General features: G+C 50.8%; 1 protein-coding gene across 3 annotated transcripts in view; it reads left to right on the top strand.

Annotated features, from left to right (window-relative positions):
* Positions 1 to 22,014, top strand: part of PRKD2 (protein kinase D2) — a 42,809-nt gene extending 20,795 nt beyond the window's left edge. For all 3 annotated transcript variants that reach the window (XM_010377427.2, XM_030942523.1, XM_030942524.1), the window contains exons 10-18: positions 1,611 to 1,869; positions 3,768 to 3,820; positions 3,946 to 4,018; positions 4,903 to 5,009; positions 5,917 to 6,078; positions 13,964 to 14,062; positions 17,680 to 17,947; positions 21,216 to 21,301; positions 21,592 to 22,014. In XM_010377427.2, the coding sequence (XP_010375729.2) occupies positions 1,611 to 1,869; positions 3,768 to 3,820; positions 3,946 to 4,018; positions 4,903 to 5,009; positions 5,917 to 6,078; positions 13,964 to 14,062; positions 17,680 to 17,947; positions 21,216 to 21,301; positions 21,592 to 21,804 (1,320 nt within the window). In that variant the 3' untranslated portion in view covers positions 21,805 to 22,014. The remainder of the gene's footprint in view (positions 1 to 1,610; positions 1,870 to 3,767; positions 3,821 to 3,945; positions 4,019 to 4,902; positions 5,010 to 5,916; positions 6,079 to 13,963; positions 14,063 to 17,679; positions 17,948 to 21,215; positions 21,302 to 21,591) is intronic.
* Positions 22,015 to 24,690: the final 2,676 nt, after the last annotated feature.

Raw genomic sequence — 24,690 nt, 5'->3', positions numbered from 1 at the left:
TGGCGCGTTCTTGGCTCACTGCAACCTCTGCCTCCCTGGTTCAAGTGATTCTCCTACCTCAGCCTCCTGAGTAGCCAGGATTATAGGCATGTCACCATGCCTGGCTAGTTTTTGTGTTTTTAGTAGAGATGGGCTTTCACCATGTTGGTCAGGCTGGTCTCAAACTCCTGACTTCGTGATCCGCCTGCCTCGGCCTCCCAAAGTGTTGTGATTACAGGTGTGAGCCACCGTACCTGGCTCATTTATTTATTTTGAGGCAAGGTCTTGCTTGTCTCCCAGGTGCAGTGGCATGATCATGGCTCACTGTAACCTCTGCCTCCCTGGCTCAAATAATTGCCCCACCTCCCCAGTAGCTGGGATTACAGGTGTGTACCACCACACCTGGCTAATTTTTGTATTTTTTGTAGAGATGGGGGTCTCATCATGTTACCCTGGCTGGTCTCAAACTCCTGGGCTCCAGTGATCTGCCTGCCTTGGCCTCCCAAAGTGCTGGAATTACAGGCTTATGGCACCATGCCTGACTGATTTTTAAATTTTTTGTAGAGCTGGGGTCTCACTATGTGGCCCAGGCTCGTCTTGAACTCCTGGGCCATCTGCCCTCGTCGGCCTCCCAAAGTGCTGGGAGTACAGGCATGAGCCACCACGTCTGGCCGTCAAATGTTTTATCAAGCTTTTACTGTGTCCAGGCACCGCCCATGTGATGGGAACACAGCTTGGCTTTTGAGCACAGTCTTGCCTCAGGGCCTTTGCACATGCTGTTCCCCTACTCTTTGCCAGCTGACTTCTCTTTTTTTTTTTTTTTTGAGGCGGAGCCTCGCTCTGTCACCCAGGCTGGAGTACAGTGGCGCGATCTCGGCTCACTGCAAGCTCCGCCTCCTGGGTTCACGCCATTCTCCTGCCTCAGCCTCCCGAGTAGCTGGGACTACAGGCGCCCGCCACGGCGCCCGGCTAATTTTTTGTATTTTTAGTAGAGACGGGGTTTCACCGTGTTAGCCAGGATGGTCTCGATCTCCTGACCTCGTGATCCGCCCGCCTCGGCCTCCCAAAGTGCTGGGATTACAGGCGTGAGCCACCGCGCTCGGCCTGCCAGCTGACTTCTTACGTTTCTGGTCTCTGCTTCAATATGACTTCTGCCAGTAATTAGCATTATTATTTTTGAGATGGAGTCTCACTCTGTCACCTAGGCAACAGTGGCGCGATCTTGGCTCATTGCAACGTCTGCCTCCCAGGTTCAAGCAATTCTGCCCCAGCCTCCTGATGAGCTGGGATTACAGGCACACACCACCACGCCTGGCTAATTTTTGTATTTTCAGTAGAGACAGGATTTTGCCATGTTGGCCGGGCTGGTCTCGAACTCTTGACCTCAAGTGATCTGCCCGCCTCGGCCTCCCAAAGTGTTAGGATTACAGGCGTGAGCCACCGCCCCTGGCTTCTGCCAGTAATTATAAAAGAACAGTGAGAACAGACTTAGAATTACTGGGAACTTGTCTAACCACTCTGCAAGCCAGGCCCATCCCCATCAACATGGATCCTGTGTATCGTTCTGGGTAAGCAGTAGAATTCCAGGGTCTGCCTGGTACCCTCACCTGTGCTGGTTCCGCATCCTGCAGGAAATTCCGCTGTCAGAAATCCTCACAGTGGAGTCCGCCCAGAACTTCAGCCTTGTGCCGCCAGGCACCAACCCACACTGCTTTGAGATTGTGACTGCCAATGCCACCTACTTCGTGGGCGAGATGCCTGGCGGGGCTCCGGGTGGGCCAAGTGGGCAGGGGGCTGAAGCCGCCCGGGGCTGGGAGACAGCCATCCGCCAGGCCCTGATGCCCGTCATCCTTCAGGACGCACCCAGCGCCCCAGGCCACGCGCCCCACAGTAAGTCCTCCCACCCCGGTCCTTGAAAGTATAGGTCTAGATGGCTGGGGCAGGATTCTGGGGAATGGAAGGGCCAAAGAGGGCCCTTGGGCATTGGTGGGGTTGAGAACATGGCTTCTGGACTCAGCAGGCCTGGGTTCAGACTCTGTTAATCATGCCTGTTAATCCCAGCACTTTGGGAAGCCAAGGAAGGAGGATCACTTGAGGCCAGGAGTTCAAGACCAGCCTGGGCAACATAACGAGATTCCATCTCTACAAAAAATAAAAATAATTAGCCAGGTGTGGTGGCGCACACCTGTAGTTCCAGGTACTTGGGAGGCTGAGGCAGGAGAATTGCTTGAGCCTGGGAGGTTGAGGGGCTGTAGTGAGTCATGATCGCACCACTGCACTCCAGTCTGGGTGACAGCAAGACTCTGTCTCCAAAAAAGAAGAAACAAACAAAAACACAAAAATCCACAACAAATCTCTGTTAAGCTCCTGGCCTGATGTATGGGCTTGGGCATGTGACTTCCCCTTCATGAGCCTTGTTCCAGGTGCTGATAAGTCCTCATGCACTTACTGAGTACCTCCTCTACGCGGGACAGTGCTGGGGACCCAGTGATCAGGATAGCCGAAGACCTGCCCTCATGGGGCTCAGAGTCCAGCAGGGCAGAATACCTATCTTCAGAGAGTGACAGTCCAGGGTGGGCAGGGTTGGGACAAGGGAGCCAGGGAGCTGGAGGGGCCCAGAGGGGTACCTGACCCAATCTGGGTGTATAGGAGGGCTTCCTGGAGGAGGTGACATCTGAACTGAGACCTGGAGGCTGAGGCAGGGTGAGATGTGGGAAAGAAAATGGGATCTCATTTTAGGCAGAGGCAAAAAGTGATGAGAGAGTACCAGGTTCCCACCCTCTGGAGCTTATAATCCAGTGTGGGTTACAGACATTGATCATTAACCCATACAAGCAACGAGTGTGATACAGAACATTTGCGAGAGTGATCCAGCTTGGTCCTAGAACTGACATTTGTGCTGACACTTGAGGATGAGGAGGATTTAGCTAAGTCTAGGATGAAGGAAAGAGTATTCCTGGCAGGGGAAACAGCATATGGCGAGACCAGAAGGTAGAAGAGAGCTTGCTGTGTTTGAGGCCCAGCAAGGAGGCCAGTGTGTCAGGAATAGCATGTGGGGGGTTGAAGTCAGAGGTAGATGAGGGTCTAAGCCATGCCTTTTAGACCATTTAAGGAGCTCAGGCTTCTTCCTCAGGGCACTGGGGAGCCGTGGCAGAGTTGTGAGCAGAGGAAGGATAGGGTCAGCCTTGTGCCTCAGTAAGATCCCTGTGGCTTCTCTGTGGGAGGTGAATAGGAGGGGCACGACTGGGGCAAGGAGACCAGGGAAGGGGCTGTGGGGTGAGGACCCAGAGTTGGAGGGCGAGCAGGGGCCTAGACTGGTGGAAGAGAGAGACATTCAAGTGGCAGAAGGATCCGGATTTAGAAATGTCTGGCTCTGGTTGGGTTTGTAGGGGGACAAATTCAAGGGAAGACTCAGGAGTCGGTCTGGGCTTTCCCTCCAAGACTCAGTTTCCTTCTCTGTATATTGGGGTCAGTGTGCCTCCCCTGGTGCTGAGATCCTAGGGTAAAATGCTCAGCAAAATCATCCGTAACGTCACTCCTTTAGCCACTCAGTACATTTCATTTACTCCTCCTGGTGGCCCTATGAGGGAGGTCCTTTTATTATTCCCATTTTCTAGATGAGGAAACCAAGGTTCAGAGTGGACAAGTCACCAGCCTGAAGTTGCATGTTGTATCGAACATTGGATTCAAATCTGGGTGGCCTGACTCCCAAGTCTGCCTTTGCAGGTATAGGTGGAGATAATCCTGAGCCTGGAGTCCCCTCACCTCTCTCTTCCCCCTCTCCCCAGGACAAGCTTCTCTGAGCATCTCTGTGTCCAACAGTCAGATCCAAGAGAATGTGGTGAGACTCCTGCCCACTCATGATGCCCTCCCTTCCCACAAACCCTCCCCAGCTCTCTCATCTCCTTGACTCCCCCTCCCCCATTTCCATTTACACCCCTGACTTGCCCTGTCTTTACCCTGCAGGACATCGCCACTGTCTATCAGATCTTCCCTGATGAAGTGCTGGGCTCAGGGCAGTTTGGAGTGGTCTACGGAGGTGAGGACACTTTAGAGCTAACCCAGAGGGGGCCTGGGGCTGGGGGAAGCTGCTGTAGCTCCAACCCTTCCTTTCTGATTGGTCACATGCTCACCTCCTACGTTGATTGGGTTAGAAAGCTAGATCCTGGGTGGACTGGTTGTAGGTTCTCCTTTTCTCATTGGCAAAAACCAATGGACTCTCCTCCTTTTGTAAATAGGAAGTGTAAATTCAGCACTCTGATTAGTCACAGAGGTAGATTTTGATTGGATAGGGAAGGCAAATTCTGCATTCTGATTAGTCACAGAGCTAGAACCTAGATTCTGATTGGCTAGCAGGATAGATTCTGCATTCTTGTTGGCCACAGAGCTAGATCCTAGATTCTGACTGACTAGGAGGGCAGATTCTGCATTCTGACTGGCCACAGGCTAAATCCTAGATTCTGACTGGATTCAAGGGGTGGTAAATTTTACACTTTGATTTGCCACAGAGCTAGATCCTAGAGCTGGATAGGACAGGGAGGGTAAATTCTACACTCTTGGAAGTGTAGAATTTGAGTGGAGATAATCCTGAACCTGGAGTCCCCTCACTTTTGTCTCTCCCCTGTCCCCAGGACTCTTATGGGCCACACAAAACTAGATGCTAGATCCTGACTGGTTATAAATTCAGTTTCCCGTGTTATACATTCTCTTCTTTGGAGCTTTGTTTTTCGCTTTCCTTCTTTCTGCCTTTACTCCCAAAGTGCACCTCTGCTGGCCTTTTCACATATCTCCTGGGGCCTCCAACTCTGCCCAACTCTGACTGTCTCTATGATGGGGGTGCAGAGGTCGGCAGAGGTGGAGATACTCCTGCCAAATTGGGTGGTCTTGCTCTCTCAACCCCCATCTGTCTGACTCCCTGCCCAGGAAAGCACCGGAAGACAGGCCGGGACGTGGCAGTTAAGGTCATTGACAAACTGCGCTTCCCTACCAAGCAGGAGAGCCAGCTCCGGAACGAAGTGGCCATTCTGCAGGTAAGCACCAGGCCGCCTTCCCTCTCTGCTGCTTCCTTTCATGGGCTAGCTGACCCAGTGTGTAGGGGTGGTCAGGGAAGGCTTCCTGGAGGAAGGCATATGCATGTTGAGACTGAAGAAGAGGAGAAGGTGTTCTTAGCAGAGGGACCAGCCTGTACAAAGGTCTGGTGAGAGGGAGCATGAGGTTTTCTAGAAAGGAGGTACTGGAAGATGAGGCCAGGGAGGAGGGTGAAGTCAGACCCTTTGGACTTTCTCCTGAGGGTACTGGGGAGCCACAGAAGGCTTTTGAGCAAGGGAGGGGCAGGATCAGGTGTGTACTTTAGGAAAATCCCTCGGGCTGCCATCTGGAGGGTGGGTGGAAAGGGAAGTGACTGTAGCCAGGAGGCTGAGTGGGGATCTGGGTGGGAGAGAGGGGTTAGGCCAGGATAGGACTAGGGAATGTGAGAGCGGGTATGGATTTAAAAGATACAGACATGCAGAGCTCTCCCCATTTCTCCAAGCTTCCGCTCCTCCCTCCTGCAACACTGGGCCTCCACCAGAATTTCAGGATGTAAAGATCCTTCTGGGCCGGGCATGGTGGCTCATGCCTGTTAATCCCAGCACTTTGGGAGGCCAAGGTGGGAGGATCATTTGAGGCCAGAAGTTTGACACCAGCCTGGCCAACATGGTGAAACCCCATCTCTATATTTAAATAGAAAGAAAAAAGTGATCCTTCTGGGCACCTGGCAGGTGGGGTGGAGGTGGGCCTGTTCTGTCTTGGCCTGTGGGAAGCCCCCTTCCCTCCCCGAGTGCCAACACCCCAGGGACATCCTTCTCCTTGTTTGTCATCCTCCTGCTCCCGTACCTGACCCTTTGGGGTCTGAGTTAGTGGGCAACCTGGGCCCTGACCCCGCTCCCCACCCTGCAGAGTCTGCGGCACCCTGGGATCGTGAACCTGGAGTGCATGTTCGAGACGCCTGAGAAAGTGTTTGTGGTGATGGAGAAGCTGCATGGGGACATGTTGGAGATGATCCTGTCCAGTGAGAAGGGCCGGCTGCCTGAGCGCCTCACCAAGTTCCTCATCACCCAGGTGCGTCCGTACTGCCCGCTGCCACCCACCCCTCCCCATCAGGTGTCGGCTTGGAGAGGCCCTGTATGCCTAGGGGGTCAGGAAGAGACTGGCGGGAGTCACAATAGCAGATAATAGAAACCATAATCAGGCCGAGGGCGGTGGCTCACGCCTCCCAGCACTTTGGAAGGCTAAGGTGGGCAGATCACGAGGTCAGGAAATCGAGACCATCCTGGCTAACATGGTGAAACCCCATCTCTACTAAAAATACAAAAAATTAGCCGGGCATGGTGGCAGGCATCTGAGTCCCAGCTACTCGGGAGGCTGACAGGAGAATGACGTGAACCCGGGAGGCGGAGCTTGCAGTGAGCCGAGATCGCGCCACTGCACTCCAGCCTGGGCGACAGAGCGAGACTCTGTTTCAAGAAAATAAATTAAATAAAAACCATAATCGTACAGGAGTAATAATAACCATAATATAAAAAATAAGCCGGGCACGGTAGCACGTGCCTGTCCCAGCTACTCAGGAGGCTGTGGCAGGAGAATCACTTGATCCCAGGAGTTCTGCGCTGATCAGTTGTTCTCATTAAGTTTGGTATCCATGCGGTGACCTCCCAGGAGCGGGGGACCACCAGGTTGCAAAGCAGCCCAGGTTGGAAGCAGAGCAGGTCAAAGCTCTTGTGCTGAGCAGTAGTGGGATCACATCTGTGAAGAGGCACTGCACTCTAGCCTGGGCAACATAGCGAGACCTGCCTCTAAAAAGAAAGAAAAAAGAAAAATAATAGAGTGACAATAACAATTAAAAATAATAAAGAGTAGTCCGGGCACGGTGGCTCATGCCTGTAATCCCAGCACTTTGGGAGGCTGAGGCAGGCGGATCACCTGAGGTCAGGAGTTTGAGATCAGCCTGGCCAACATGGTGAAACCCCGTTTCTACTAAAAATACAAAAATTAGCTGGGCGTGGTGGCAGGCGCCTGTAATCCCAGCTACTTGGGAGGCTGAGGCAGGAGAATCGCTTGAACCCGGGAGGCGGAGGTTGCAGTGAGCTGAGATCGTGCCACTGCACTGCAACCTGGGGGACAAGAATGAGACTTCGTCTCAATAATAATAATAATAAAGAGTAATAATAATAGAAAAATAATAGACTAGTAGTAATGATAGCTACTTTTACTATAAAAAAATAATAAATGGAGAATGGCGTAAACCCGGGAGGCGGAGCTTGCAGTGAGCTGAGATCCGGCCACTGCACTCCAGCCCGGGTGACAGAGCGAGACTCCGTCTCAAAAAAAAATAATAATAATAATAAATGATCAGTCAGGCTCCCTGGACCTGATTTGACTCATCTGGAAAAAAGGGGAGTCAGACATGGTGGGGTACACCTCTAATCTCAGCTACTCAGGAGGCTAAGGCCAGAGGACTGCTTGAGCCCAGGAGTTTGAGAGAGCCTGGGCAACAGAGCAAGAGCCCATCTCAAAAACAGGCTGGCTCATGCCGGTAATCCCAGCACTTTGGGAGGCCAAGGCAAGAGGATCACTTGAAGCCAGGAGTTGGAGACCAGCCTAGGCAACATAGTGAGATGCCACCTCTACAAAAAGAAAAAAAAAAAAGAAAACCTAGCTGGATGTGGTGCCTGGTAGCACAAGTCTGTAGTCCTAGCTGCTTGGGAGGAGGGAGTGGAGGGTGTCTCTTGAACCTAGGTGGTCAAGGCTGCAGTGAGCTATGACCGTGCCACTGCACTCCAGCCTGGGTGACAGGGCGAGACCCTGTCTCAAAACCAAGCAATAGAAAAAAGTGTCAAGGAGCCCTTTTTCTCTCATTCATTCATTCAGTTGGTCAACAAATACTGCCTAGTCCGTCCTCTGTGCTTGGTGCCTTGCTGGGCAGTGCTGAGGACACAGGGGTGACCAATACAGCCCCAGCCTTAGGCAGTGATCGCTCAGGTGAGCAGGGCTAGGACAAGGGAGGCTGATAATGGTGATGATAAATAATGTGGTCACTGACATTTATTGAGCACTTACTATGTGCCAGGCACTCTTCGAACTCATTTAATCTTCATAGTAACCTATGTAGTAGGTGTATTATTATCACTCCCCTTTTATGGTTGAAGAAACTGAGGGTCAGAGACATCAAATAACTTGTCCAGAGTCACATAGCTGGTGGGATTTGAACCTAGGATCTTTGCTTTTAACTAGTGATGTCAAACTCATTTGTGTTACATTCAGACAGATTTTCCTTGTGTGCCTGTGCTTTTTGTTTGTTTTTTTTTTGAGACAGGGTCTCGCTCCGTCACCCGAGCTTGCTGCAGCCTCGACCTCCCAGGTTCAGGAGATTCTCCTGCCTCAGCCTGCTGAGTAGCTGAGACTACAGGGATCAGCCATCACGCCCAGCTAATTTTTTATAAAGACAGGGTCTCGCTATGTTGCCCAGGCTGGTCTTCAACTCCTGGGCTCAAGTGATCCTCCCAACTCGGCCTCAGCCTTGCAAAGTGCTGGGATTACAGGCGTGAGCCACTGTGCGCAGCCTCTGTTCTGATTTCTTTTTTTGGGAGGGCACATTAGATTTTTATCACTTATGTTGTTCAGTGGTTTTATCCTAGTATTTGTTTGCCTCTTTATTTTATATTTAGCTTTTATTTACCATAGGGTTTTATTTTATTCTATTTTTATTTTTTGTTTTTGAGACAGTGTCTCATTCTGTCATCCAGGCTAGAGTGCAGTGGTGTGATCATAGCTCACTGTGGCCTCAAACTGCTGGGCTGAAGCGATTCTCCTATTTCAGTCTCCTGAGTTAGCTGGAACCCCAGGCATGAGCCACCATGTCCAGTTGATTTTTTTTTTTTTTAATGTTTTTGTAGAGACAATGTCTTGCCGTGTTGCCCAGGCTGGTCTTGAACTCCTGGGCTCAAGTGATCCTCCCATCTCAGTCTCCTGAGTTAGCTGGAACCACAGGCATGAGCCATTACACCTGGCAATTTTTTTTTTTTAATGTTTTTGTAGAGACAGGGTCTTGCCATGTTGCCCAGGCTGGTCTCGAACTCCTGAGCTTAAGTGGTCCTCTTGCCACAGCCTCCCAAAGTGTCGGGTTACAGGCATGAGCCACTGCATCCAGCCTGCCATAGAGTTGAACTTTTACGATGTTAAATATCCCCTTTTGTGGTTTCTGTGTTTCACATCCTTCCTAGAAAGGATGTTGGCGCCTTGCCTTCTTCTGAGACATCTCTGTGGGTCTCAGAGTCATCGTTGCTGTTTCCTTTACCCTGGCCCAGCACCCTTATCCTCTCAGGCAGTGTGCCTGTTTGTCAGGCTGGCTTATGGGGTGGGGACAGAAACCCCCTGATGTACCCTCATCCAGACCTTATTATTTATTTATTTTTGAGACAGAGTCTTGCTTTGTTGCCCAGGCTGAAGGGCAGTGGCACGATCTCGGCTCACTGCACCCTCCGCCTCCTGGGTTCAGGCGATTCTCCTACCTCAGCCTCCCGAGTAGCTGGGATTATAGGTGTGTGCCACCATACCTGGCTAATTTTTTGTAATTTTAGTAGAGATGGGGTTTCATCACATTGCCCAGGCCAGTCTCAAACTCCTGACCTCAAGTGATCTGCCCGCCTCAGCCTCCTAAAGTGCTGGGATCACAGGTGTGAGCCTCCGCGCCCGGCCGCATCCAGACTTCAGGTGTGGAGAGGAATCGTGGTTCTCACAGGTGGCTGCTTTCAGCAGCTGAGGGGGTTTCTCTTTCTGGCCTTCATCTCTTCCTCTCTTTTTGCCTGCTTGCTCTTCTTTCTCTCTCTCTGCAGATTTCTGCTTTCTGGGCTCTTGCCTGCCCTACACCCAAGTCCTGTGCTAAACCCTTTACCTCATGAGCTTACTTAGGCCTCACCACCATCCTGTGAGGTAGGTGTTGTTATAACCCCCATTGTATAGATGAGGAAACTGAGGCTCAGGGAGATAGCTGTCTCCCTCGAGGTCACAGCCGAGTAGCTTTCCAGCCAAGATTTGAGTCTGGATCTATCTAGCTTCCGGTCTGGATCTATCTAGCTTCCAACCTGCCCTCTTTTTTTTTTTTTTTTTTTGAGACAAAGTCTCACTCTGCCACCCAGGCTGGAGTGCAATAGCACAGTCTCAGCTCACTGCCATCTCCGCCTCCCAGGTTCAAACGATTCTCCTGCCTCAGCCACCTGAGTAGCTGGGACTACAGGCGCGTGCCAGCACACCCAGCTAATTTTTGTATTTTTAGTAGAGATGGGGTTTCACTGTGTTGGCCAGGCTGGTCTTGAACTCCTGACCTTGTGGTCCGCCCACCTCAGCCTCCCAAAGTGCTGGGATTACAAGCATAAGCCACCGTCTCTGGCCAATGTTTTTTTTTTTTTTTTTTGAGACAGAGTCTCGCTCTGTCACCCAGGCTGGAGTTCAGTGACACTATCTCAGCTCACTGCAACCTCTGCCTCCTGGGTTCACGTGATTCTCCTGCCTCAGCCTCCTGCGTAGCTGGGAATACAGGCACACGCCACCATACCTGGCTAATTTTTGTATTTTTAGTAGAGATGGGGTTTCACCATGTCAATCAGGCTGGTCTTGAACTTCTGACTTCGTGATCTTCCCACCTCGGCCTCCCAAAGTGCTGGGATTACAGGCGTGAGCCACTGCGCCCGGCCTAACCTGCCCTCTTTGTTCACATGAACTGGGAGAAAATCAACTGACAAAATCTGGAAATGGGCCAGGTGAGGTGGCTCACACCTGTCATCCTAGAACTTTGGGAGGCCAAGGTGAGTGGATCACCTGAGGTCAGGAGTTTGAGACCAGCCTGGCCAACATGGTGAAATCCCATCTTTACTAATAATACAAAAATTAGCCAGGTGTGGTGGTGCCCACCTGTAATCCCAGCTACTCAGGAGGCTGAGTCACAAGAATCACTTGAACCCGGGAGGTGGAATTTGCAGTGAGCTGAGGTCATGCCATTGCACTCCAGCCTGGGCAACAGAGTGAGACTCTCTCTCAAAAAAACAATCTGGAGATGACATACAACACATGCATCTTTCCAACTTGGTCTCCCAGTCTGTAGAATGAGGAGTTTGGCCGGGCAGGGTGGATCATGCCTGTAATCTCAAGGTTTGGGTAGCTGAGGGGTGGGAGTATCATTTGAGGCCAGGAGTTTAAGACCAGCCTGGGCAACATAGCGAGATGCCATCTTTACAAAAATTAAAAAAAAAAAAAAATCAGAATAAACACAAGTATTTAAATTCTGAGACATAGATAATAATTGCAGTAGTACAACACTGTGCTTCTGGTGTACTTGGCATTTTGTTTGAGAGAATCAAGAAATATTCTCACAGATAAATGGTTACAAATGGTAATTTTTTTTTTTTCTTCCAATCAGCTCACCTTGTCATCATAGGAACAGATACAGCAGGAGAAGCTTTATTTAAGAGACACACACAAATATATTTACCAACAGGCCATCACAAAAATAGTAACTAATAACAGTAACAGCTAACATACAGTGGTTAGCTATCCTAAGCGCTTTACATGCATCTTTAGATATGCTTTAAACCTTATAGCAACCTGTGAGGTCGGCACTCTTTTTTTTTTTTGAGATGGGTCCTCGCTCTGTTGCCCAGGCTGGAGTGCTGTGGTGCGATGTTGACTCACTGCAACCTCCGCCTCCGGGTTCAAGCAATTATCCTGCCTCAGCCTCCCAGGTAGCTGAGATTACAGGCTCGCGCCACCATGCCCGGCTTATTTTTGTATTTTTAGTAGAGATGAGGTTTCACCATGTCGGCCAGGCTAGTGGGTGGGTACTATTATCACCCGCATTTTACGGATGAGGAAACTGAGAGCCAGAGAGGTGAAGAGACTTGCCCAAGGCCGTAAGTTCGTAAGCATTGAGCCAGGTTCTCTACCTGGGCAGGACAGATTGGCTCCAGAATCTCTCTGCCTCTTTTTTTTTTTTTTTTTTTTGGAGACAGATTCTCGCTTTGTCGCCCAGGCTGGAGTGCAAAGGCGTGATCTTGGCTCACTGCAAACTCCATCTCCCAGATTCAAGTGATTCTCCTGCCTCAACCTCCCGAGTAGCTGGGACTACAGGCGCCCGCCACCATGCCCAACTAATTTTTGTATTTTTAATAGAGACAGGGTTTCACCATGTTGGCCAGGATGGTGTCTAACGCCTGACCTCAGGTGATCCACCTGCCTCAGCCTTCCAAAGTGCTGGGATTACAGGCTTGAGTCACCGCACCCAAAGTTTTTTGTAAGGATGAAAAATATTTTTTTAAAAAATGGAATCAGGCTAGGTGCGATGGCTCACGCCTATAATACCAGCACTTCGGGAGGCCAAGGTGGGTGGATCACGAGGTCAGGAGTTCAAGACCAGCCTGACCAACAGAGAGAGCAACCATCTTTACTAAAAATACAAAAATTAGCTGGGCATGGTGGTGTGCGCCTGTAATCCCAGCTGGTCAGGAGGCTGAGGCAGGAGAATTGCTTGAAGCCAAGAGGCCTTCTCAAAAAAAAAAAAAGTGGGGGGGAATCAAAGCCTGACATGGTGGCACATGCCTGTAGTCCCAGCTATTTGGGAGACTGAGGTTGGATGATCACTTAACCCAATTAGTTTGAGGCTGTAGCGAATGATACTGCACTTCAGCCTGGTGACAGAGGGAGACTCCATCTCTTAAAAAAAAAAGGGTGAGGTGGGGCAGCTCACGCCTGTTATCCCAGTACTTTGGGAGGCCGAGGTGGGTGGTTCACTTGAGTGCAGGAGTTTGAGACCAGCCTGGGCAACATGGTGAGACACTGTCTCTACAAATACAAAAATTAGTCAGGTGTGATGGTGTGTGCCTGTAATCCCAGTTACTAGGGAGGCTGAGGTGGGAGGATGGATTGAGCCTGAGAGGTGGAGGGTGCAGTGAGCTGTGATCCCACCTCTGCACTCCAGCGTGAGTGACAGAGCAAGACTCTGTCTCAAAAAAAAAAAAAGAATCACATAGTTGGATCTTGAAAATGCCTGCTCTATTAGTAGCATTCAGGAGTTTACCATATGCTAGAAGATCTCAGGATCTTCACAGCCCCTCTCATCTAGCCCAGCCTTTCTAGTTTACATTTAACTCTTATCTCTCAGGTGTAAATGGTTCTATGATTCTGAGATTCTTTGGTGCTCCAGTGCCTCCTGTTTCCCTGGCAGGGGTGTGTAGGAAGGCATGGATGGGGCCAGACGTAGTGACTCACTCATGCCTGTAATCCCAGCATTTTGGGAGGCTGAGACGGGTGGATCACTTGAGGCCAGGAGTTAGAGACCAACCTGATCAACATGATGAAACCCTGTCTCTACTAAAAATACAAAAAAAACTATCAGGGCAGGTCTGGGTGCAATGACTCACTTTGGGAGGCCAAGCACTTTGGGAGGCCGAGGTGGGCAAATCATGAGGTCAGGAGTTCGAGACCAGCCTGGCCAACATGGTGAAACCCGTCTCTACTAAAAATAGAAAAAATTAGCTGGGCATAGTGGCCGGCACCTGTAATCCCAGCTACTCGGGAGACTGAGGCAGGAGAATCTCTTGAGCCCTGGAGGCGGAGGTTGCAGTGAGCTGAGATTACGCCGCTGCACTCCAGCCCAGGTGACAGAGTGAGACTCCGCCTCAAAAAGAAAAAAATAAAATTAGCCAGGCATCATGGCACATGCCTGTAGTCCCAGCTACTTGGGAAGCTGAGGCAGGAGAATCACCTGAACCCGCGAGGTGGGGTTGCAGTGAGCTGAGATCATGCCACTGCACTCCAGCCTGGGTTACAGAGCAAGACTCTGTCTCAGGAAAAAAAAAAAAAAAGGTATGGACGGGTTTGGAGGGCTGGCTGCTGAGGGTGAGATTTGGCTGAGTACCTGTCTACCTTTCTTACTGGCCCCATCTGCTCCCCTCAGATCCTAGTGGCTTTGAGACACCTTCACTTCAAGAACATTGTCCACTGTGACTTGAAACCAGAAAACGTGTTGCTGGCATCAGCGGACCCATTTCCTCAGGTCAGTTATGTCCCCTCCTGATTTGGGGAAATCCAGGCAACGCTGATGGCCGGGGTGGGGGTGGGGAAGGGGATTATACTAATCAAGATGTGGGGGCCAGGCACAGTGGCTCTTGCCTGTAATCAGCATTTTGGGAGGCTGAGGCAGGAGGATCACTCGAGCCCAAGAGTTTGAGACCAGCCTGGACAACAAAGCGAGACCTCATCTGTACAAAAAATGAAAAAAATTAGCCGGGAATGGTGGCGTGCACCTATAGTCCCAGCTGCTTAGGAGGCTGAGATGGGAGGATTGCCTGAGCCCAGGAGTTGGGTGGCTGCAGTGAGCTATGATCATGCCACTGCACTCCAGCCTGAGTGACAGAGTGAGACTCTTATCTCTGAAAAAAAAAAAAAAAAAAAAGAAGACCGGGTGCAGTGGCTTCTGGGAGGCTGAGGCAGATGGATTATCTGAGGTCGGGAGTTCGAGACCAGCCTGACCAACATGGAGAAACCCCGTCTCTACTAAAAATACAAAAAATTGGCCAGGCGACGTGGTGCATGCCTGTAATCCCAGCTACTCTGGAGGCTGAGGCAGGAGAATCGCTTGAACCCAGGAGGTGGAGATTGCGGTGAGCCGAGATCGTGCCATTGCACTCCAGCCTGGGCAACAAGAGCGAAACTCCATCTCAAAAAAAAAAAAAAAAAAAAAGTAAAAAGAAAGAGATGAAATTAATTTTAATAATATAGTTTATCCCAACATATAGCACTTTATTCAATATGTAGTCAACATAAAAATTATTAAGGCCAGGCGAGGTGGCTCATGCCTATAATCCCAGCACTTTGGGAGGCCATGATGGGAGGATGGCTTGAGCCCAGGAGTTCGAGTCTGCGTCCACAGTGAGCTATAATTGTGCCACTGTACTCCAGCTGGGGTGACAGTACAAGACCCTGTCTCTTAAAAAAGAAACAAAGCTCAGTGAAATATTCTGCTTGTTTTTCTTATTATGTCTTCAAAATCTGGTGTGTAACAGTTGGGGAAATAGATTGACATACCCAAGTTATTCCAAACATATTTAAAAGTTTTCTGGTCGGGCGCAGTGGCTCATGCCTGCGCCCGACCTTTGGGAAGCTGAGGTGGGCAGATCACTTGAGGTCAGGAGTTGGAGACCAGCCTGGCTAACATGGTGAAACCCTGTCTCTACTAAAAATACAAAAATTAGCCGGGCATGGTGGCAGGCACCTGTAATCCCAGCTACCCGGGAGGCTGAGGCAGGAGAATTGCTTGAACCCAGGAGGTAGAGGTTGCAGTGAGCTGAGATCACACCACTGCAGTCCAGCCTGGGTGACAGAGCAAGACTTGGTCTAAAAAAATAATAATAAAATAAATAAAAATTTTGAAAAAAGATCCAGCCGGGTGCAGTGGCTCACACCTGTAATCCCCGCACTTTGGGAGGCCAAGGCGGGCGGATTACGAGGTCAGGAGATCAAGACCATCCTGGCTAACAGGGTGAAACCCCGTCTCTACTAAAATACAAAAAAATTAGCCGGGCGTGGTGATGCACACCTGTAGTCCCAGCTACTGGGAGAATGGCGTGAACCCAGGAGGCGGAGCTTGCAATGAGCTGAGATCGCGCCACTGCACTCCAGCCTGGGCGACAAAGCGAGACTCTGTCTCAAAAAAAAAAAAAAAAAAAAAAAAAAAAACTCCATAGGAAAGGGTAGATCTTGGAAAAGGGAAATATCTATAAGATCTGTAGAGGCCGGGCGTGGTGGCTCAAGCCTGTAATCCCAGCACTTTGGGAGGCCGAGACGGGCAGATCACGAGCTCAGGAGATCGAGACCATCCTGGCTAACACGGTGAAACCCTGTCTCTACTAAAAAAATACAAAAAACTAGCCGGGCATGGTGGCAGGCGCCTGTAGTCCCAGTTACTCGGGAGGCTGAGGCGAGACAATGGCGTAAACCCGGGAGGCGGAGCTTGCAGCTCACTGAGATCCGGCCACTGCACTCCAGCCTGGGCGGCAGAGCGAGACTCTATCTCAAAAAAAAAAAAAAAAGATCTGTAGAAAGGGCAGAGGACCTTAGGAAAGGGTGGCTGTCACATAGAGATTCAGCTCAAGGGTTGGCACGTGACTGGTTTCAAAGGTGACAGAGGCTTCGGGCTTCAAGGATTTGGGGCTCTATCCTGCAGGCAACAGTGAGCCGAGGAAGGGTTTTGAACAGGAAAGGGACAATACATGAACAGAGCGGGGAACCGAGGCCGAGACTGGTAGGCAGCAGAGCAAGACCTTGAACCCAGGTCTTGCTGGCTCTAAAGCCTGTCCACGACCTTAGACTGCAGCCATTAACAATGAGGGAAAGGGGCCAGGCGTGGTGGCTCATACCTGTAATCCCAGCACTTTGGGAGGCCAAGGCGGGCGGAACACCTGAGGTCAGGAATTGGGGACCAGCCTAGCTGATATGGCAAAATGTCTTCTCCACTAAAAATATAAAAATTGGCCAAGCGTGGTGGTAGGTTCCTGTGATCCCAGCTATTTGGTAGGCTGAGGCAGGAGAACTGCTTGAACCCGGGAGGCAGAGGTTGCAGTGAGCCAAGATCACGCTACTGCACTCCAGCCTGGGCGACAGAGCGAGACTCCATCTCAAAAAAATAAATAAATAAAACAATGAGGGAAAGATAGGCATACACCGTACTGTCTGCCGGCTACCGCAGTCAGCACCCGCTCCTACCTAATCCCCAGGAAAGCCTGAGAGGAGACTGCTATCAACAGCCCCTCAGTACAGATGACAAAATCAAGGCCTGGAGAAATTAGGTCCTTGACCTGAGATCCCCGAGGCTCATTCTGTGCTAGACGCTGCTCCTAACAGGTTGCATATATATTTCTCTTTCAATCTAAATAAGCACCCTTTAAGGTAGGGACTATTAAGATCTCCAGTATGTTTCATGTTTGTTTGTTTTTTGAGACGGAGTCGCTCTCTCTCTCACCCAGGCTGGAGTGCAGTGGCACGATCTCGGCTCACTGCAACCTCCACCTCCCAGGTTCAGGCGATTCTTCTGCCTCAGCCTCCCAGGTAGCTGGGACCACAGGTGTCTGCCACTACGCCTGGCTAATTTTTGTATTTTTAGTAGAGACGGGTTTCACTATGTTGGCCAGGCAGGTCTCGAACTCCTGACCTCAAATGATCCATCTTCCTTGGCCTCCCAAAGTGCTGGGATTGCAGGCATGAGCCACCACTCCCCAATCATGTATATTTTAAGGCTATTAAAAAAAAAATCTGCATTATTCAAAACAGCAAACCATTGGAGGTAGCAGAGGTATAGCAGCAGCTAGCATTTATTGTGCACCAACTGCATGCCAAATATCGTCCTGTGGGCTTTGGATGGTTTAACTCACTAACCATCATGGCAGTCCTCTGAGATAGGCGCTCTTCTGCTCATATTCTTCCTATAGATGGGGAAACTGAGGCACAGAGAGGGAAAGTCACTTGCCCAGGGTTGCTCAGCTAGTGAGCCTAGGAGCCTGGATTCAAACCAGCATTCAGCTTTCTCTGGAATACCATGGGGGGTGGTGTGGTGGGGATGCTAGGGCAGGTGCAGCTCCATCACCCGATGGAACCTCCGCCCCTCGCCCTCTGCAGGTGAAGCTGTGTGACTTTGGCTTTGCGCGCATCATCGGCGAGAAGTCGTTCCGCCGCTCAGTGGTGGGCACGCCGGCCTACCTGGCCCCCGAGGTGCTGCTCAACCAGGGTTACAACCGCTCGCTGGACATGTGGTCGGTGGGCGTGATCATGTACGTCAGCCTCAGCGGCACGTTCCCTTTCAACGAGGACGAGGACATCAATGACCAAATCCAGAACGCTGCCTTCATGTACCCAGCCAGTCCCTGGAGCCACATCTCAGCTGGAGGTGCCTGGGGCCCGCCTACCCCTTGGGTGGGTGGGTTGTGGGGTGGGGCTGGAGGAGTGGGCGGGGCCACGAGAGGGGGTGGACCCGGAAGCAGCCTGGCACCTTGTGGGTGGAGCCTAGTGGTGGGGTGGGCCTACTGGAGGGGCGTGGCCACAGGAAGAGCTGCCCTGTAAACAGTGGGCTGGGACCCAGGCCTAGACTAGGTTATTTGGGCTGGAAACGAAGTGCCCTAAAACCGCTAAGGAGGACACTTGGAGCTTTAGGGGGCTGAGTGAGACTTGGCTTGTCTAGGGTGGGACCAGGAGAGGGACTGGACTTGAGGGTGGCAAAGGGCTGGGGTGACCAGGAGAAGGGGCTGAGCCTCTCAAAGCATTGGCTGGGACCTGGAACCTTTGGATTTATGACCCCAAAAGGGTAAGCCTTGCAAAAAGGAGGCACCAGTGGGTAGGGTTGAGGAACAAGGGCCTGTCTACTTTGCTGAGTACTGGGGCCATGACTTGGGTGAAGATGGGCCTGAAGCCTGGAGTGAGTCCAGTGACCGAGGGGGCAAGTCTAGGGATGTGGCCTTGGAGGTTTCTGAAGAGGTCCAGTAACAGGGCAGACCCTGAGGCCTAGAAGCTGGGAGGGGATGGGAGCGGGGAGGAGAAGGGAGCCAGGACTGAGGCAGACACTGTGATCTCTGCATTCCTAGGCTTTGGTGTTGTGGCTGGGCCTGATGAGGTGGCACTGGGCCTGGTGACTTGACCTGCTTGGGAATGGGTCTGTAACTTTCCCTGCTTGGAAAAGTTAAGTCCTAAGGCCTGGAGCTTTGAGGCTGGGTGTGGGATGGCATGTTTAGAGGGCCAGAGGCAAGGCTAAGATACTGGGGTGTGTCAGAAGCCAGGAGAACAAGGGACATGTCTTGGAGTCAGGGAGCTCAGGAAGACAGATGGAGTATGGGAAGGGGCGGACCATTCATTCGTTTATTTATAACCATTTATTCAACAAGTACATTCATGTATTTATAACCCTTGATTCAACATGTTGAGTGCCTACAATGTGCCAGGCATTGACTGTTGCAGCTCTGGGAATACTGTGATGACTTGGACAGGAGGGGTCAGGTGCGGGGGAGCTCCTTGAGTGGTCTGTGAAGAGTGGAAGGGGGAAGAGCCCTCTCTGGGGGGTGTGACTTCATGGAGCAGGCGGGGCAGGGTGATGCGGAGGTTGCTCAGTGCAGGACAAGACAAGGTCTTGGTGGTGGTCTAAGAGTACAGGCCCTAAGCAGTGAGAATGTGGATGGACTTGAGTCCTGGAATAATATTGGGGGTGCTCAATACTGGCTTTTTTTTTTTTAGACGGAGTCTTGCTCTCTCGCCCAGGCTGGAGTGCAGTGGTGTGATCTTGGCTCACTGTACCCTCCGCCTCCTGGGTTCAAGGGATTCTCCTGCCTCAATCTCCCAAGTAACTGGGATTACAGGCACACACCACCTGCCTGGCTGATTTTTTGTATTTTTAGTAGAGACGTGGTTTCGCCGCGTGAGCCAGGCTGGTCTTGAGCTCCTGATCTCAAGTTATTTGTCCGCCTCAGCCTCCCAAAGTGCTGGGATTGCAGGCAGAAGCCATCACACCCAGCCAACATTGTCTTTTCAGACCCACTCAGAAGTCCCTGAGTAAAAGTGCATCGAGTGTACACAAGTGAATTTAAGTGTGGTTGCACCTGTGTGAGGATCACAGCATCCCCTGGGTGTTGGCGGGAGCAGGGGGCCTGTGTGCACCAGGCCTCTCCTCGGATGGGTTCACACAGTGAAACCTTGTCCTTCAAGGCTTCCCATCAAGGAGAGAGCCTCAGATGAGTGCTGGCTTGTCTTGAAGCTTGACATTTGCTAGTCCTCTTTTTCACAATGAACAGGCCTTAGTCTCTGAGGCTTCTGCAGGCAATGGTGACTAACTACCATCTGATGACTTTTTTTTTGTTTTGAGACGGAGTTTCGCTCTTGTCACCCAGGCTGGAGTGCAGCGGCACGATCTTGGCTCACTGCAACCTCTGCCTCCTGAATTCAAGCGATTCTTCTGCCTCAGCCTCCCGAGTAGCTGGGACTACAGGCATGCACTACCATGCCCGGTTACATTTTTGTATTTTTAGTAGAGACAGGGTTTCTCCGTATTGGCCAGGCTTGTCTCGAACTCTTGACCTCAGGTGATCCACCCGCCTCGGCCTCCCAAAGTGCTGGGATTACAGGTATGAGCCGCCGCGCCCAGCCTGATGACATAGATGCTCCCTGATTTACACTGGCATTAGGTAAACCTGATAAACCCATTGTAAATTAAAAATATCATAAGTTGGTCAGGCGCAGTGGCCGAGGGCCGTAATCCCAGCACCTTGGGAGGCCAAGGTAGGCAGATTGCTTGAGCCCAGGAGTTCAAGACCAGCTGGGGCAATGTGTCTCTACAAAAAATACAAAAATTAGCTGACTATAGTGACAGATGCTTGTAGTCCCAGCTACTCGGGAGGCTAAGGTAGGATCATCAATTAAGCTGGGGACGTAGAGGCTTCAGTGAGCATTGATCATGCCACTGCACTTCAACTTGGATAACAATGAGACCCTGTCTCAAAAAAAAAAAAAAAAAAAGAAGGAAATACTGTAAGTTGAAAATCCATTTAGGCCGGGCGCAGTGGCTCTTGCCTGTAATCCCAACAATTTGGGAGGCCAAGGTAGGCAGATTGCTTGAGGTCAGGAGTTCGAAACCAGCCTGGCCAATATGGTCGAACCCTGTCTCTACTAAAAGTACAAAAAGTTAGCTGGACATAGTGACACACATCTGTATTCCTAGCTACTCAGGAGGCTGAGGCAGGAGAATCGCATGAACCCGGGAGGTGGAGGTTGCAGTGAGCCAAGATCATGCCACTGCACTCCAGCCTGGGCGACAGAGGGAGACTCCGTCTCAATAAATAAATAAATAAATAAATAAATAAATAAATAAATAAATAATAAAAAGAATAGTACACATGTAATTGTATGTACCTGTGTATGACAAAAAGAAAAAGGTGACATAGGGGAATGGGGGAATTGAAGTAGAGGGAGCTGGTGTGAACATGCGTGGGCAGGAGGAGACAAATTTGTAATGAGGAAATGGGTGGGTGGGTGATTGGCACAGGTGAGGCTCCTGAACCACCTGCGCTAGTACAGAAGGAAGGTGTCGATGGCAGGCAGGTAGGCTAGGGCGTGCCTATTAGAGGAGAAGTGACCCTCGACCTGTAGGGCTTGACCTGTTTCTCTTTCCTATGCAGCCATTGACCTCATCAACAACCTGCTGCAGGTGAAGATGCGCAAACGCTACAGCGTGGACAAATCTCTCAGCCACCCCTGGTTACAGGTGATGTAGTGGGCAGGGCTGGCCCATTGGCTGGGTTGGAGGAAGGGGTGGGACTAGATCACTTATTGGCTAGGCAGGTAGTGACGGATGTAGGTTTCCCTGGGTCTGGAATGTGACTAGTCCTCCCATTGGCAGGAAGAGGGGGTGAAGCTAAATGTCTGCTGGCTGGATGGGTTGCAGGGGGTGTGGCTTCACCTTCATTGGTACCCAGCTCTCAGTGGCAAAGCAGATGGCCTCCAGGCACTGCTCCAGTGCAGACCCCAAGCTAACCCCAGTTCTGTTGGGCCCAGGAGTACCAGACGTGGCTGGACCTCCGAGAGCTGGAGGGGAAGATGGGAGAGCGATACATCACGCATGAGAGTGACGACGCGCGCTGGGAGCAGTTTGTGGCAGAGCATCCGCTGCCTGGGTCTGGGCTGCCTGCGGACAGGGATCTCAGTGGGGCCCATCCACCACAGGACCACGACATGCAGGGGCTGGCGGAGCGCATCAGTGTTCTCTGAGGTCCTGTGCCCTCGTCCAGCTGCTGCCCTCCACAGCAGTTCTTCACAGGATCCCAGCAATGAACTGTTCTAGGGCAAGTGGCTTCCTGCCCAAACTGGATGGGACACGTGGGGAGTGGGGTGGGGGGAGTTATTTCCGAGACCCCTCCCTGTTTCCCCAGCAATTAAAACGGACTCATCTCTGGCCCCATGGCCTTGGTGCACACAGCACTTTTGACTCATTAGTCTGTTGTACCAAGATGGAGTTCATCTGGAAAGAGGACTGCCTGAAAAGAGGAAGGATGGAGGGGGTGGGGAGAGAGGACTGATGGGAAAGGAGTCTTGGAAGGACGATGACCTGGGGTAGAAAATATAGAGGAGGATTGCCAGGAGAGAAGAAGAGAAGGGAGAGGGAGGAGTAATGGAGGAGGAGTTGGAAACTGGGGAGAGATGAAAGGAATGTGACTGGAGGGTAGGGAACTTGAAGAAAGTAATCTCATGGTTTGTGATGACTGATTTTTTATTTGGTGGTGTTACTACTAATCACAACTATTAACAATTCAGGCTGGGCGCGGTGGCTCACGCCTGTAATTCCAGCTCTTTAGGAGGCTGAGGCAGGCAGATCCCTTAGATCTCAGGAGTTTGAGACCAGCTAGACCAACATGGCGAAACTCCCTTTCTACAAAAAGTTCAAAAATTAGCTAGGTGTGGTAGCTTGCACCTGTGGTCCCAGCTACTTGGGAGGTTGAGGCTGAAGGATCGCTTGACCCCAGGAAGCAGAGATTGCAGTGAGCCAAGATCACACCACTGCACTCTAGCCTGGGCAAGAGAGTGAGACCCTGTCTCAAAAATAAAATAAATAAAATGCAGTTAGCCCAAGTCTGATCCATACTAGAAAACTGATACGCAACATTTAGTATTTTATTTTATATTGATGTGATGACTTCTCTATATACGAAATATATAGAGAAGTATATATTAATTCATTTGTCTCACTGAGCTGGGTGATGCTGGGGACACAGTGGTGACTGAGACAGGGTCTCACTCTCTGCCCTTCATGGGGTTCGCCATCCAGTGGAGAGACTTACCTGCCCCATGGACAGTGATGACCCAGAATGGGAAGGGCTGGACTGGGGGAGTTTGGGAGGCTCGGGCAGCCTAGAATGAGCTCAGGGGTCAGAGAGGGTGGGTAGTCGGAGGGGACCTCTTAAGCTTCATCTTGGCGTTGAAAGACTGAAGGCAGAGGGAACGAACTGGAGGGAACACGTATCCACCTCTCTCTACCTTTCACTCCAGCCCTCCAGCTCCCCAGTTCTCCAATAACACCCTAACACATGGTCCTCCACCTTCCACAGCTGAAGGCGAACGATCCGAACATGCACCTGAACAAGTTTTCTTCAGACTTTCAGCACGCTCTGACTTACGTGCTGCAAAGACCTACCTGAAAGCTGGGCATGGTGGCAGGTGACTGTATTCCCAGCTGCTTAAGAGGCTGAGGTGGGAGGATCGCTGGAGTCTAGGAGTTCGAGTCCAGTTTGGGCAACAGAGCCTTAAAAAAAACCAGGAAAACAGGAAAGAATTTAGCAGCCAGTTTAGGCTAATACTGGGAGCTTACTCTGGGATTTTCCAATTTGATTTATATCAACTTGTCCATCTGATGGTTCCAGAGCTGCAACTTTTTTTTTTTTTTCTGAGGCAGGGTCCCTGTTGCCCAGGCTGGAGTGCAGTGGCATGATCACAGCTCACTGCAGCCTTGACCTCCTGGGCTCAAGTGATCCTCCTGCCTCAGCCTCCTGAGTAGCTGGAACTACAGGCACATGCCACCATGCCTGGCTAATTTTTTTGTAGAGGTTTTACCACGTTGCCCAGGCTGGTCTCCAGTTCCTGAGCTCAAGCGATCTGCCTGCCTTGGCCTCCCAAAGTGTTGGGATTACATACATAAGCCACTGCGCCTGGCTGAGCTGCAGCTCTTTGATTTGAAAATGCTAAATGAGCCTCAGTAAATCAAGGTATCCAAATGAGCAGGATACCTCTGAGGCATAGTTGCTAAGACTATTGGGGAAAGGCTCTTAGACTCCATCCCCAATGCCTATCCCTCTATTTAGTCTAAGGTCTGGAAGTGTAGGCAACATAGAGGTGAATCCATCTCCGTGACAGACCCAGGCTAGAAAATGGATGGAAAAGACTATCAGACCTGATCTGCTGCTGTGTTGGCCACTAGTTAACATCCGGAGACCAGAAATGAGAGACATGATTCAAAAACGTTGAAATTCCTCAATTATAGAATTCCAGGAGATAGCGCACATCATGAGGATGCCATGAAAGATAAAATCAGGGCCGTGCACGGTGGCTCATGCCTGTAATCTCAGCACTTTGGGTGCTGAGGTGGGTGGATCATCTGAGGTCGGGAGTTTGAGACCAGCCTGACTAACATGGAGAAATCCCATCTCTACTGAAAATACAAAATTAGCCAGGCATGGTGGCACATGCCTGTATTACCAGCTACTTGGGAGGTTGAGGCAGGAGAATCACTTGAACCTGGGAGGCTGAGGTGGTGGTGAGCCGAGATCGTGCCATTGCACTCCAGCCTGGGCAACAAGAGTGAAATTCCGTCTCAAAAAACAAAACAAACAAACAAAAAAACAAATCCACACAATGAAAACTTAGGGGCCTACAACTTAAATCATTAGAGACAAAAAGTTTATCCTATTAGGACCACTGGAACCACAAAATCTAATTTTGTTTGTTAGAGACAGGGTCTTGCTCTATCACCCAGGCTTCTATACAGTGGTATGATCATAGCTCACTGCAGCCTCAAACTACTGGGTTCAAGCCATCCTCCCCCTCAGCTACTTGAGTAGCTGGGACTACAGGTATGAGCCACCACACCTGGCTAATTTTTTGTTT

The sequence above is a fragment of the Rhinopithecus roxellana genome, chromosome 12 (assembly GCF_007565055.1).
Source record: "Rhinopithecus roxellana isolate Shanxi Qingling chromosome 12, ASM756505v1, whole genome shotgun sequence".
NCBI lineage: Eukaryota > Metazoa > Chordata > Mammalia > Primates > Cercopithecidae > Rhinopithecus > Rhinopithecus roxellana.
This window is presented reverse-complemented; position numbering and strand designations above follow the sequence as displayed.